Source organism: Penicillium taxi, assembly GCF_028828555.1.
Source record: "Penicillium taxi strain IBT 34144 chromosome Unknown utg000005l_segment0_segment0, whole genome shotgun sequence".
In the NCBI taxonomy this organism is placed as follows: Eukaryota; Fungi; Ascomycota; class Eurotiomycetes; order Eurotiales; family Aspergillaceae; genus Penicillium; species Penicillium taxi.
The window spans coordinates 1,729,751-1,744,118 of NW_026643207.1; the positions used below are offsets into that span (position 1 = coordinate 1,729,751).

Sequence of the window (14,368 nt, forward strand, 5' to 3'; positions counted from 1 at the left end):
TGGATGATGCGTGCGCTGTGATGAGCTAAGAATTGATGGGAGATATCAGTTAGGTAAATTGTTGATTGGATTAAGTTAAGTGAGTGGAGTTGAAAAAGGAAAAGTAGAAGGTTATGTTGTCGAAAAAGGATGGTCAGTTGATCATAAACTGGAAGTGGACGTAATACCAAAGCAACCAGGACTGGAAGTCAAAGAGACAAAATCCAATCTTCAGATCACGTGGGCGGTCGCGTCGCGCCTACCGCCTCGCGCGTCGAGATCTATTATGCGAGGGGGACATTTGGCGGCCTCGACCTTTGACATTCTTGATCTGTTTGTTTCTATCACGCTTTCTCCCAATCTTTGCCCATTTGCCTATAAATCGAGCGCATCCTCAAATCCCATTCCACTGTCCCCATCTACCCACCACCCAATATTTTTCATCAAACCCTTCAAAATGTCCGTCGTCTCCCTTCTGGGAGTTAAAAATCTCAGTAACCCTGCTGCCTTCACTGCGCCTTACCAATTCGAGATTACTTTTGAGTGCCTCGAACAACTTCAGAAAGGTTTGTTGGTCTAAGTTTTCAATTGCTCTGATCCCACTTATTAACTCTCATCTCTAGATCTCGAGTGGAAGCTGACCTACGTCGGCTCTGCCACTTCGTATGTGCAATCCAAATTCCTTGCCACCGACTGAATTCTCATTTATTGACTTGAATCCAGCTCCGAATATGATCAGGAACTCGACTCCCTCTTTGTCGGGCCCATTCCGGTGGGCGTGAACAAGTTCATCTTTGAGGCCGATGCTCCCGACCTAAAGCGCATCCCCCCATCCGAGATTCTCGGCGTTACCGTCATTCTCCTAACCTGCAGCTACGACGGTCGTGAGTTCGTGCGTGTCGGTTACTATGTGAACAACGAGTACGACTCTGAGGAACTGGCTGACGAGCCTCCTGCCAAGCCCATTATTGAGCGTATCTACCGCAATGTCCTTGCTGAGAAGCCCCGTGTCACTCGCTTCGCCATCAAGTGGTCAGATCACCATAATTACATGAATGAAGGAAAATTTACTGATTTGATTCCCAGGGATACGGATGAGTCTGCTCCTGCAGAGTTTCCTCCTGACCAGCCTGAAGCCGATCAAGTTGAAGATGACAGCAATGTCTACGGTGCCGAGGAGGTTGAACTTGAAGCCGCTCTGATTAAGGAACTTGAATCCTCGAACAAGCCAGAGGAGGGTGAGGACCTTGAGATGGATGGTGGAGAAGGCACCGCTGGAAACGACGATGACGATGACGTTTCTGACGCCGGCAGTGAGGATCTTGGAGAGGATTCTGATGACGATGAGGAGGACGAGGATGACGAGGGCGGAGAGGGCGACGAAGATGTGGAGATGGGCGACGACTCGGAGCAGAAAGCCCCCCAGCCTCAACCTGAGGTCATGGTCCACTAAATATTTGGCCTTGACGCGAATTACCCGAGGCCCGCTGTGCCTCCCCTGCGTTTGTTTTTTTCATTTTTTTTTTTCATTTTTCTGCCTCGATGCTTCAGCACGACAACGAGCATGCGACGTTCACGACAGTTTTCTTAGATTTCCCCATTTGGGCAAGTTGATACCCTTCAACATAGCGTTAACCGAAGTCCCATTTACGAAATTTTTTAGTTTCACTCCTAAAAAGAATTTATTTTCAAAAAAAAACCCCTCAATTTAGATAATACCTCTTCATATATCTACCCTCCATGCGTACGTAGGATATGTCCTTGAAGCCTTAATGGCGATTGACCAGATTTTGCATCCATGACGCTGATCAGGGTGGAATGTTTCGACGTGCAAGTAAAATCAACGCATTCAGTGTCCAACTTACGCACATCCCCCTACCTATACTTGTGTAGCTAATGAATGAAACAAGAAAAATAAATGAGTCAGCATTTTTGTTGCTTAATTTTCATCCACGATTGATGATTGGATTTGTTGACACTCTACGGTACAGAGTGTATACAACAACAGATCTTCAAGTCTCCAAAGCAACTTACCATAATTTCATCCAAAGAAGGGCAATGGTTTAGAAATGTGTTTAGAATTAATACAATCTTTATACTCCGTACCGTAACAAGGCTCGTTCAAGATCTAGAATCCAAATTTGGAGCCCAGGACTATAAAACATCGGTTAGTGCCATTCGCTACCATATGCAAGGGAGGTGATAAGGGAGTCAAGTCCTTGTGAACTCACCGCCAAAAACTGCCTTTTTCTTTTGAGATGAGACGAATTTCCCAACATCGTTAGCGAAATTGCTGCTGTTCTCTTCCAGTCGATCCATTGAGTCGCCGACAAGACCGAGACGCTCCGTGCGCTCTTGCATTTGACGCGACATGTAAGACCAATAACCCTCTTCGTCACGACTTTGATCTGGGGGCGGCGCACGGCCTTCTCGAAGTGCTTTGCGGCGCTCTTCTTCATCCAACCTCATTTGTTCGACCATTAGCTTGGACGGTGGGCGGTCTGGACCTCCGACTGTTCTCAATGTTAGTTATCAAAGAAGAAAACTGTAATCAAGGAGTGATTGGCACTTACTTAGCAAGTCCATATCTGCCGGAGACACATATTGAGTGCCAGAGATCCATTGGACATTAGTGATTGTAGGGCGTGTTGGTGTCGTTTTGGTGGGATCATAAAGTCGATCTTCTGAAGGGCTCCTATGTAAAATTTAGTATGTTGCTCTTGCTGATTGGAATGGGCGATGTACAATTCAGTTCCAGATCCCCAAACGTTGAAGAGCCCCAATTCCGATGGGCCAACCCACGTCATCACACTACCACTTGGTGTAATGCATGCGTTCGTCAATCGCCGCATGTCAGCAATATGATTGATCCTGCGACAGCCAATTTCTTTCAGCGCAGGAATGGAAAATGCTCGAACATTTCCATCACCAAATAGTCCAACCAAGCTACAGCCTGTGCTCCGGGGTGATATCACGACCTGTGCCGAGTCACAGAGATAATCATCCCATGTTTTGTGTGCACCTTTAGCAGTCGGGGGTTTGAAGACGCGGCAACCAGAGACTGTGACTGCAATGACAACGCCATTGGTCTTGATGCCGTTTCTCAGGCTACTGACAGCACTTGGCGTAGCAAAAGCCTGCATACCAGAGTCTGCATTGATGGGAATGAGCTTAATTACTTTGTCATCAACTGAGTTGACGCCCACATATGAGGCTGTGTAGGTCCCATTTGCTCCAGGGAGGATCTTGAATGTGGCGACATTTCCTGTGTTTGTACCGACAAAGCAGCAAATACTCGAGTAGTCTTCGCCTTCCAGAGTAAGCACACCGAATTCAATCACAGTAGGCCATTCGGTGCGAGCCTGTTCGGATGGGTTGGATTTCCGGAAGCTGCCCCGTTTTGAAGCTTTGGTGAAGTCTGAAAGATGTGCAGTATGGATAATTGCAGGGCCTCGCAAGTCAATAATGGTTAAGCTACCACCCTCAAATCCGGCAGCAACAAAGCCCACAGGACTGTGCTTCACTGCTGTCACGGGTCCCTGCTGCATATCCAAGAGGGTCAGCGGCAACATGCCGGTCCTCAAACCGGGATCAATTCGATGAGTGATACCTGTCAGGTTTCCAGGACCTAAGTTAGTGCCGGCTGGTTCCTCAGCTCCTGAGTTGGCATTGTTCCCCCATCTGAAGACAACAAGCTCTCCGCTTCTAAGGCCAACCGATAATTCACCTGTTCCGCTCGCGAGAGACATCTCGGTCACTTCAACATTGCCAACTCGTCCAACGGCTCTAGCAAGATCCACTTGGACAACCTCGCCATTTTCAATTTCATCATCATGGCCAGCATCCCAAATGCGGATAGTTCCATCCGCATGTGCAGTGGTAATTATATTTCTACTTTCAAAGCGCTTGAGGGGATTACTTGCTTCTGCACCCCCAGTCACGAATTTAGGCCCCTGCATTCTGCGCTCTCTCAGTCCCAGCCAAACCTCTCGTTGGACTGGTGTGAGCGTAGCCTTATTGACAAATGGGTGGACAAAGGAGAGATAAGGATGAAGCATGTTGGATGGCGTAATTGCATGGCCACTAGGGAAGCTCATTGTGATTAATTCTCCTGAGGTGAGAACAGCGAGCAAGGCAATTGGATCATGGGCGCCTGCAAAATAAGGTGAGGAGCGAGGGATGGGACAGAAGGTGCTAGCGGTGGCACCGGGTGGAATTGGAAGGCTCATATGGCGACGTGGCCTCTCAAGATATGTTGATAGAATCTGCCATGAAGATGTCGCGTAATTGGGGGTCGGGCCCATATCCAAGAAGGTCATGCCCTTCTTAGGGTCACCTGAGCTCTTTCCGCCAGCAACAAGAAGACCGGTATCGTCAGGATTATCCTTAGCACACCAGACTACCTTGGTGATGGGCATTTTAGCTCCAGAAAATACACCAGCAGCTGGATCAGATCTGCCTCCACCCACTTGGTCAACGTTGGTAGCTTCCAGTGTCCTGGCATGAAGCCTGCGTCCGTCCTTTGTATCCCACAAAACTAGACTTCCATCCTCATGAACAGTCAACGCAAATATTCCGTTCGGGTGCCAAATAGCATCCGTAAGTCTGGGCCTGCGCACACTACTCGAGAGCTGTTCGGGGTCACCACCTGGAGCACCAGCAGGAACCTCGTAGACAAAATACTTTTGGGCGAGATTTTGTTTGAAAGTGAATGTCGCTGCACCTTCCGGGTAGCCAACTAGAATCTTACCAATGTCTCTGGTGGAGAATGCAATTGATACTACAGGGCAAACTCGTGACCGCGAGTTCTGGGACTGCCATAGGTTTGAGATTTTATATTGTGTCAACGATTCACGGTCAAGATCGTATGCAATCACATCACCTAGAAGTATAGTGTTAGTCACATGTATCATCTCACATCTTAGCACTAGTATAACACACCGTTCGAAAGTCCAATGAATGCGTAGTCCAGGCTTGGGTCTGTTGCGAGTGCCGTCGCATGACCTGGAGGAGCATACGAAGTGAGGACTGCTCGGGTTTCAAGAGAGTAGATTGTGATCTCATTTTTAGAATCAATACTGATCAGCTTGTTGGAGCAAAACTGAAGGTACTTGGCTGATGCCTTGCGCGGAAACTTAAAAACCACCAAAACACGTCTTTGTCCAAATACATAGATCTGGCCGCTTCCGAACTGGGTATCGTTGGTGCCGACGGCGAGGAGGGACTGAATTGGATCATAGGCAATCACACTGATCTGGGAGTTGACACCGCATCGAGCAAGCTATGGAAACAAGGTCAGTTCATATCACAAAAAGGATGCCTGGAATGCCAAGATGTACGTCGTCGAGCTGGAATAGGTCGGCGGACAAGCCCTCAGACAGGTCCTTCTGGATTCCAGCCTGCTTTCCTCTTAGAAAATGAGCCATATCCCGGTATACGGTGGTGGCTGAATATGAGGCTGACTATGAGTGAAGGTAAAAAGGTGGTGGAGTCTGGGTTGAAATCTGACGACATTAGGCATGAGCCCCCGCTCCCGTGATTTCTTATCGCTTTAGCGTTCCATGATTGTTTCACATGTATGTTTGTTTGAACCTATCCCTACCCTAAAATTAATAAAGCGGTGTAGTTACTGCTCTTATATGCCTTTTTCAATTTTACTAAACCACTACAGAAAAGAGAAATTCCAATAAATGCCTGAAATCTAAGGCACTGTAGTGGAATTAGTAAGAATTGTAGTGATAAGTAGTTGAAAGGTGTAGTGGCTACAGCGGCTCCCTATTTATAGCAGTAAGTGATATTCCTATTTGCTATTAAAGGGCATTATTACAACAAGGACTAGGGACTTTCGGAGTCGCCGCGAGAGAGGCCATCTAAAATCCGGTGTTCTCAAGAACGTGTTCTTCTTGTTAACAGATGATGCTTGTTTATCTTACGGCACATATGGCCCGGATCAGTTTTATGGATATATCTGGGCGATGAATCCGGACTTTTCATTGCCGGGACCTGATGAAGATGGGTACGATGGCCGACTCAAAATCCATGTAACCCAAGTCTTCTACCGGTTCCACGAATTCATGTCCACGGAATTCTCACTCAAAGATATTTGGCGGGATTTTCATTTTGTCAATTCTAGTAAGCTATACCCAAGCTCTTGGCAGGAGCCAACTGCTTGGTTCCTTCCACACCTTGATAAGCCTGTGTGGCCTTACAATTAATGTCGTCGAAACAAATTGTGAGGCTTTCGGTCGGGTAACTTCTCGCCTCGTCCTCTTTCTGTAGCCGTAAATATTGTCTGACTAAAGGTATCGTGATAAACTTCACACTCTGTTCAGTACCTACTATAACTCTTACATATTGTTTCTCTTCCATTCATTGGTATATAACTATCATTATTCCAATTCTCCTTGTGTAAGTGAAATGGCAAAGTACGCCTAAATATCAATATACATCTTTGAAACAAAAACTCCGGCATGAGCTGATCAATAATCGAGTAGCTAGTAGTTCGGCCTCTGCATAAAAACGAAGATCCAATCATCGAATGAAACACTTTCTCGAACTTTCTCTTTGAGTTGCTCAGGTTGACCAATGTAATTGTGTGCTATAGCCAGTGCATCCGAGTTCGGTCATTTGTCCAGAAGGTCATCAATACGCGCATTAACCCAAGTCGAGACCCATTGAGCCATTCGTGATATGAAATTGACAATAAAAGTTCTGAATAGCACAGGAGCGCTAAAGTCTCTATTCCCAGAAGCGCCGTTAACTGCCGACTGGAACAAATTCAATTCATATTGAGCGGCACCATACGTTTCAACAAGGTGGCGATTGACAAATTGGCTGTTCAAGTACTCGAACACAGGTATAACCTTGATGTGACGTATCACGTTAGAAAGTCAACATAAATAAAGTGAGAATTGGCATACCATTCGTAACTGTTGGTACTATCATCTCATGCTTATCATGTGACTTCCAGGTACCATATCCATAGCAGCAGTTTCATGATAATCAACCACTTCTTACAACTTACAACTACCGCACGTACTACACGTAAAAGTAGACCGCTTGCGGCGTAAGCTGAAGTCCAATAGCAAGCTATTGTAGATACTCACGACCTGAGTATCCCGACAGTAACTCATTGATCGCAACTTCTCCAATTTCCTCATCTGGGAAATTCAGGCTCTTCCAATTATCATTACAGACTGGTTGCTTTCCTTAAAAGATCTGAAATTCGTTTAGTCATTTTTGATTTCATAAAATGGCTAAGAGAGCAAATACAATTATTAGAAACAACATACCCTTCCTTTCATCAGATCCGTCTCAGGGTGCTACCTAAATTAAGGGCTAACCGAATGAGCGATAGTCAAGTAGTACTAAGCTTAATGCTTCTACTTCTAGGACAACAAAATGTGCCAACGCCATATTCTTTTCATTATGTAGACTACCCATGCCGATTATGTATCTTAAATTCTGGATTTATTCCCAGCTAATATCATAATTCTTACATCTTGTAGCACGACCTATCTAGATTTATATAAAGCATTGAGTAATTCAGGCGACACACTAGTGGTTGAGGTGTTTCAGATATCTAGATCCACATTAGGTAGACGGTCTTCCGAAATTCGGCGACAAGGGTCATGCGTTTCCAAGGTTGAATGTATCATATAGTTCGTATGGGCAGTTGTCAGACAACGGCCGACTTTTCGGCATGCCGAGTATTTCTGTTTGCCTCTTGAGATTTCACAACTTCTGATTTCCCATATTCCACTATGTTTCGTGATATTCGGAATAAACCGATTATATGAGCTGTCGGATTCCTAATTAAGTTAAAACTTAAGGGTGAGGTTTGAAGCTCGGGCCGTGGCTCGGGATTGACTACAGCCACTCTCAAAACCGGTCTGACACATTATTTTTTAGCCTCACCGCCAAGAACTTAGCGTGAAAATATTATTGAGCTGACCGCATTTATGAGGACAGCTGTAATTCTCTTGAAATATAAAACGTGAATTATAAGATGTATTAAATTTATGTAAATATTAACTTGAGTGCCTTATTAATCTTCATGGTAGCGAAATAACTGACTAGCATGTTATGAAATTCTGAATAAATTGTCTTAATAACTCATTTGAGGATCTATATTTAGATACTGTCAGAGTACCTACTTTGACCAAGTTGTGCATCATTCATTAATAGTCCTCATGTAAATGTCATTTGAACTGAGGGGGCTTTGATTGAAAGGTCTTAATTACAAATTAGGTGCGAAATTTTACTTTAATGATCGCTTAAAACGCTTAAGTATTTGAATGAGAGCTAAAGTACCTTATAAAGGGCCAAGATTAACGGACCAAATACGATGAGACCGGCATTTACAGTATCGCACGTTTCATTGAACACCATATCTCGTTAACATCAAACCGTAGATGCATCTTAACGGAGCCTACTGACTTGTTTGTTGCCTTGTGAATCACTGAGAAGCTGCAATTATCTTTGCCTAAACCTGACGCTTCTTCTTGGTTGAGGGCACACGTCTCTCTATATTCCCGATCTCTGATATTGTCCCCTCTGACTTATCTGTCTCTGAAACTGGAAAATGATGGGCTGGTGGACTTTGATCTCACTACTTATATCAGTAACAGCTGGCTAGCTAGGCTATCAAACTAAGCCAGAGAGTTCCGCCCCTCAAACTCCACCCATGGCCCAGGAAGTGAGCAGTTACCATACTACCCCTCAATATTGTTTTCCACGACAGCCACAGTTCTGGGCATTTTATTCGTCTGGACCTGGCACGACAGTCCAAGGATGGCCCTCCCAAGGCGGAATCTATACGCTTGATGTCTCTAGTTGAGTGGAGATAATATTCCTGGAATTGGACCCATTTAACAATACGCGGCACCAGGGATGGTGTGGCGTGGGTTTGGAAGACAACAAAGAGGGCGCGAGTGAGAAAGGTGGAGCAAAGCTGCAAAATGCCCGTACCATGGAGGAGCGTTGTTTGGTGATTGAAAGGCTAGGAGGAACTTTCTACGCGGACCCAAAAGGTTGCCCTTTTCTTGACCTTCCTTGACGGGTAGTTGTTTGATTCTCAGTCAGAATGTATGTTGTTTCGGGCGTCTTCCGTGAAAGACATATTACTAGTGTTGATATGTTAGCTGAGAATGTAGTAAATCCAGATATCCTAACCTCATATTAAGCGCTTCTAATTTCCGACTCGACCCTAAGGTTCTTTGTATTGTCCAATAATGGTAGCTAGTTGGCATTTTCCCTGTATGTCATGGGACCCTACTTGCAGCATACTGTAGCTGCTTGAAAACAAGGGTCATTTGCCGCTTCTTTTGTGGCCTTTTTAGTATCATATAGAATAATGAGATGAAAATACCCGAGGGTCGCAAAATGCGCTGTATTGCGCTAGTGAGATAACATTTTATAGCCCACTCTGATCTGTACAAAGTACCAATAAACCCACTTCACAGCACTTCAACCACGTCTATTCCAACTCCATACTGGAGCCTGTTTGTACGACTAGTATCCAGTTCTGTTGTATCGTGAAGTACCACTAACAAAGTCACGTGGTAGCGAAAATGTGTCAAAGGCCCGATTCCATTTACAGTTAGTCTATTTTAGTCAGCATTGGAATCCCACAATGGGATTCCTCCATTCTACAATAGATACACATACACACTTTGGTACGCATACTGCGTTCTCATTTGCCCACTAGAATCCACTATTCCTTGGTAGTCGACCTCCATTTGACAAAATGAGCTTTTAGTGGGGCTAGGAAGTACACCATTACGGAGTAGTTGCCCCAAACTTCTTCTTCGATTAAGACTTCGACATTGGCTTTCTTTTCTTCCAGATTCAAATCTTTTAGCCTTCTTGACTAAATATCCAGTTGCTCCTATCACGAATTCGTTGGATCCTCTAGAAAGCATAATTCCCCCCAATACCGAAGTTATGATTTCCGAAGCAAGCGCATGCTCACCTTTTAAAAAAACAGATAACATGATGCCAGAAGACGGAGAACGCGAGGCTGACTTCCAACTCTCCCTAGAGAAGGTCCATTCTGCTGCCACAACTCTCAAAATTCTAGAAGATCTGTGCTTTTCTGATAAAGAATTCATAATTCTCAACGGACTGACCTCCCGTCTCTGTCGGTCCCTATGCAATCTCCTCGACCGAAGCTATCCCAAAATCAGAAAAGACCTCTCTCTCACAGAGGGGATCCTGACTCTGAAAATACCAACCACAGTACATGAAGTTTTCTACTCGTGGCTAATAGATTGCAAGGGAGACTGGTTAGCTTCGGGACTCACAATACCGATTGAAGATCTCGATCTTCAATTCATGGGAAGCCCCCGTATTTCTTTGCCGAATCCTGTCCCTAGAGACGGAGCACCACCAGTTCAATGGATTACTAAAGAACCGGACGGGTGCATTTTCACCAAATGGATTCCAAGCGTGGGACCCGATCCTAAGGGGAATCATATCAGACTTCCAAACATTATCATTGAGACTGGGTGGAGCCAGACATATGCAAGCCTTATCGAGAAGGCGAGCGACTTCTTGATCGGTGGGGCACCAACACTCTCTCTCTCGCCATGGTGCTGAAAAACTTCAATCGAGTCAACGGAATCGGTAGTCGTCTGGAGATTTGGAGACTGGACAATACTGGCACACCATTTTTTTCGGACATGCGAATTATTTTTCCAATCCCACTGCTTCAACCGCTGACCCTCTCCCGTGCCGACATATTCGGCCCAGCCTATGTTTGGGCGGGCCAGAACCCCAATACTAGACTACACCTTGACCTGAACAACCTACGCACAGAGCTGACTAAACCCTTCAGGATAAAAACAAAACACCTGAGGTCTAATTAAAGGCAAAAATGTCTATTTGAAGACTCGGTAACTCATCCTCGCAAGTTTTTGCTTCTCTTTCTTTCTTCTTACTTTTTGATATTCACTTACATTTCAGTTTTTGAGCGCTATCATTATTATTGGCGTATTGTCATTTGCTGATTGAAGGTGACTAGTCTCTTCTCTTTATGCGTTAGCAACATGTTAAGGCGTTTCTTGATGTTCCTATTTAAGCAAGAAATCCTTTTTTAGAGAATTTATAATCAGCTTACTATATTGTTCCTAAGAGCAGAGGTTTTAGTAACTTATTTACCTAATTCGCAAGGACCCAGTCACACTTAGTTTCTATGAGATCTATTAGATGGTCGATCTAGTTGCGGGCTTTCTCTAAATGATCAAAATTAGTCTGCAGAGCAATTGTGAGGAGAGAGCTGTTTTCCTTCAGATCTAGTGTGATGGATTTCAGTTCAACGGGTTTACATTCGAAATTATGGCGTACAAAATCTAGCCCAATTTTTTAATCGCACTAGGGGCTTGGCAGTGGGGCTGGAAAGCAATTATGATCTGCTTGTGTACTATTTTGTAAATGCAGTATATGACTGGATTAGGCTTAGCGGTAAATCAGTGGATCACAAATTCCATATCTTCAAATATTTGACAAGGTATATTCGGTATAAGCTTGGGTACTTAGATGTTAGGACATGAAAAATATAAACCTAGGAAGCTGTTGTTCTTAATTGTGAAATTTGAATGGTGTAATAATCATACCTTCTCTTCCGATGTTTTCCGTCTGATATTTTTAAATTTCCTATACGATCTTATCATAGCGTGGCATGACATCAATGGGCCCGCCTTTCATGACGTACTACGTTCACCGAGCGTCGACCGGGTTCGCCGTGGCCTCATTTCATGATATCCAGAGCGCTAACGGATCGTTCCCGGTCTAGGTTTATTTTTTGTTCTGACCGTGATACCTTTCTGTACAAGCGTCCGTATCTTACCACCTCTCCATCTTCCTATTTAAAAGTAACGACATCTCGGTCTATTTTGTTTCTCCATTCTCAACATCAGAATTAACAAATTCATCATGTCGTCTACTGATATTGCTACTCGAGAGCTGAAGAACCCTATCGATGTCGCTGAGTACCTTTTCAAGCGTCTCCGCGAGGTCGGTATCAAGGCTATACACGGTGTCCCTGGTGACTTCAACCTCGTCGCTCTTGACTACCTCCCCAAGTGCGACCTCGACTGGGTTGGTAACTGCAATGAGCTCAATGCCGGTATGTCTATACACTTGCATCATTAACGGATTCAAAACTAACAGTTCTTTGCTTGATAGGTTACGCCGCTGATGGTTACGCTCGTGTGAACGGAATGGGTGCCATTGTCACCACTTTCGGTGTCGGAGAGCTGTCTGCCATCAACGCCCTCGCCGGTGCCTACTCTGAGTTTGTCCCAGTTGTCCATATTGTCGGTATGCCCACCACCGCATCTCAAAAGAGTGGACTTTTGCTCCACCACACTCTCGGAAACGGCGACTTCGGTGTCTTCGCCAAGATGAGCAAGGAAGTCTCCTGCTACGTGGCCTTGCTTAACGACCCTCTTAACGCTGCCACCCTCATCGACAGTGCTATCCGCGAATGCTACCTGCAAAGTCGTCCCGTCTACATTGGTCTCCCCACTGATATTGTTGAAGCCAAGGTCGATGGTGACCGTCTGCTCACTCCCCTCGACTTGGACGAGCCCGACAACGACTCTGAGAAGGAGGACTACGTTGTTGACGTTGTCCTCAAGTCTCTCCACGCTGCCAAGCACCCCGTCATCCTTGTTGACGCTTGTGCCATCCGTCACCGTGCCCTTGATGAGACCCGCCATCTGATCGAGGCCTCTGGCCTCCCTACATTTGTTGCCCCCATGGGTAAGGGTGCCGTTGATGAGACCCACCGCAACTACGGCGGTGTCTACGCTGGTGACGGTTCTAACGCCGGAGTCCGTGAGGTTGTCGAGTCCTCCGACCTTATCCTCAGCATCGGTGCCATCAAGTCTGACTTCAACACAACTGGTTTCACCTACCGTATTGGTCAGCTAAACACCATCGACTTCCACAGCAACTACGTCCGCGTCCGCTATTCAGAATACCCCGGCATCAACATGAAGGGTGTTCTCCGCAAGCTTGTCAAGAAACTCGGCAAACTTAACATTACCCCCACCCCTAAGCTCACCAACGCTCTCCCCGAGGAGGAGCTGAACTCCACCAACCAAGAGATTACACACGCTTGGCTGTGGCCCTCTGTTGGCCAATGGATGAAGGAAAAGGACATTATTCTCACTGAGACTGGTACCGCCAACTTCGGAATCTGGGAGACTCGCTTCCCCGCTGGTGTCACTGCGATCAGCCAGGTTCTTTGGGGTTCCATTGGTTACGCCCTTGGTTCTACCCAGGGTGCTGCTTTGGCCGGAAAGGAGCAAGGCCGCCGCACTATCCTCTTCATTGGTGACGGTTCCACTCAATTGACCGTCCAAGAGATCAGCACAATGATCAAGGGCAAGCTCAACCCCATCATTTTCGTCATCTGCAACGACGGATACACTATTGAGCGATGGATTCACGGTTGGGACTCTGTCTACAACGACATCCAGCCCTGGGACTTCCACGGTATCCCGAAGGTTTTCGGTGCCACCGATGACAACTACAAGGGATACCGCATCAAGACCCGCGAGGAGCTTAACACATTGTTCGCCAACGAGGAGTTCAACTCTGCTTCCAAGCTTCAACTGGTCGAGCTGTACATGCCCCGGGATGATGCTCCCAAGGCTTTGCAGTTGACTGCCTCAGCTGCCGCCGAGCGGAACGCCTCCCAATAAGTGACTCGCATGATGTTCTAGCATCTTCAACGGAGCTCTGGTGCATTTCAGTTGCTATTCTCTTTCATCGGCGATTGTTTCAAACCAGCTGGGGACTAACAAGTCCCCCCACATGGCCTGCATATTAATGACTTTCTGGATCTCTTTTTAAGATGTTTTTATTTTTTTCTTAGTCCTTTCTTCAGATTTCTATTAGAATTTTGCTTAAAAAAATGAATTCATTAACTGTTCTTACAATTACTTTTTTTTGATCGCTATACCCCGTTCTAAGCCAACTAATTATAGGGTCCCATACGGAGTATGGAATAGATAGGCTCATAAAAAGTCACTGACAAGAGCTAACTATCTACGTACTAGACTAACCTTCATTATGTACCAAGTACAAAGCGGAGTCCTTCCATTGTAGCCCCTGAGCGCCACAGTTGCTATCTACTAGTAGAGGAATGTTTCACCTGTCAGGTAGCCACCAAGGTAATATGAGAGGTCAGATGGTGGAATGTGTATTCATATCTACCTGGGCACTAAGTAGTGGCAGATCGGGCTTTAGCGAGTTTCATGGTAGAAGAGAAGAGACATGGTCGATATTCATCAACTAGAATGCCAGTACTGCAATATACTCCGAAATAGCGACGGGGACCAGTATATAAGCGCTAGGATTGGTTAAACGGTGCACCTGA

The 14,368-nt window shown here is 45.6% G+C and overlaps 4 protein-coding genes across 4 annotated transcripts; 3 read left to right on the forward strand and 1 right to left on the reverse strand.

Annotated features, from left to right (window-relative positions):
• Positions 1–436: 436 nt before the first annotated feature.
• asf1 (nucleosome assembly factor ASF1) lies at positions 437–1,432 on the forward strand (the record flags this gene model as incomplete). Its single annotated transcript, XM_057210634.1, has 3 exons — positions 437–545; positions 603–642; positions 703–1,432. The coding sequence occupies 3 exons, from the start codon at positions 437–439 to the stop codon at positions 1,430–1,432; spliced, it is 879 nt and encodes a 292-aa protein (XP_057060177.1).
• Positions 1,433–2,107: 675 nt separating this feature from the next.
• Positions 2,108–5,405, reverse strand: N7495_007984 (uncharacterized protein; the record flags this gene model as incomplete). Its single annotated transcript, XM_057210635.1, has 6 exons — positions 2,108–2,133; positions 2,211–2,492; positions 2,553–2,674; positions 2,725–4,861; positions 4,921–5,260; positions 5,319–5,405. The coding sequence occupies 6 exons, from the start codon at positions 5,403–5,405 to the stop codon at positions 2,108–2,110; spliced, it is 2,994 nt and encodes a 997-aa protein (XP_057060178.1).
• A 4,570-nt stretch (positions 5,406–9,975) lies between these two features.
• N7495_007985 (uncharacterized protein) lies at positions 9,976–10,578 on the forward strand (the record flags this gene model as incomplete). Its single annotated transcript, XM_057210636.1, has 1 exon — positions 9,976–10,578. The coding sequence occupies one exon, from the start codon at positions 9,976–9,978 to the stop codon at positions 10,576–10,578; it is 603 nt and encodes a 200-aa protein (XP_057060179.1).
• Positions 10,579–11,913: 1,335 nt separating this feature from the next.
• N7495_007986 (alpha-keto acid decarboxylase family protein) lies at positions 11,914–13,691 on the forward strand (the record flags this gene model as incomplete). Its single annotated transcript, XM_057210637.1, has 2 exons — positions 11,914–12,106; positions 12,166–13,691. The coding sequence occupies 2 exons, from the start codon at positions 11,914–11,916 to the stop codon at positions 13,689–13,691; spliced, it is 1,719 nt and encodes a 572-aa protein (XP_057060180.1).
• Positions 13,692–14,368: the final 677 nt, after the last annotated feature.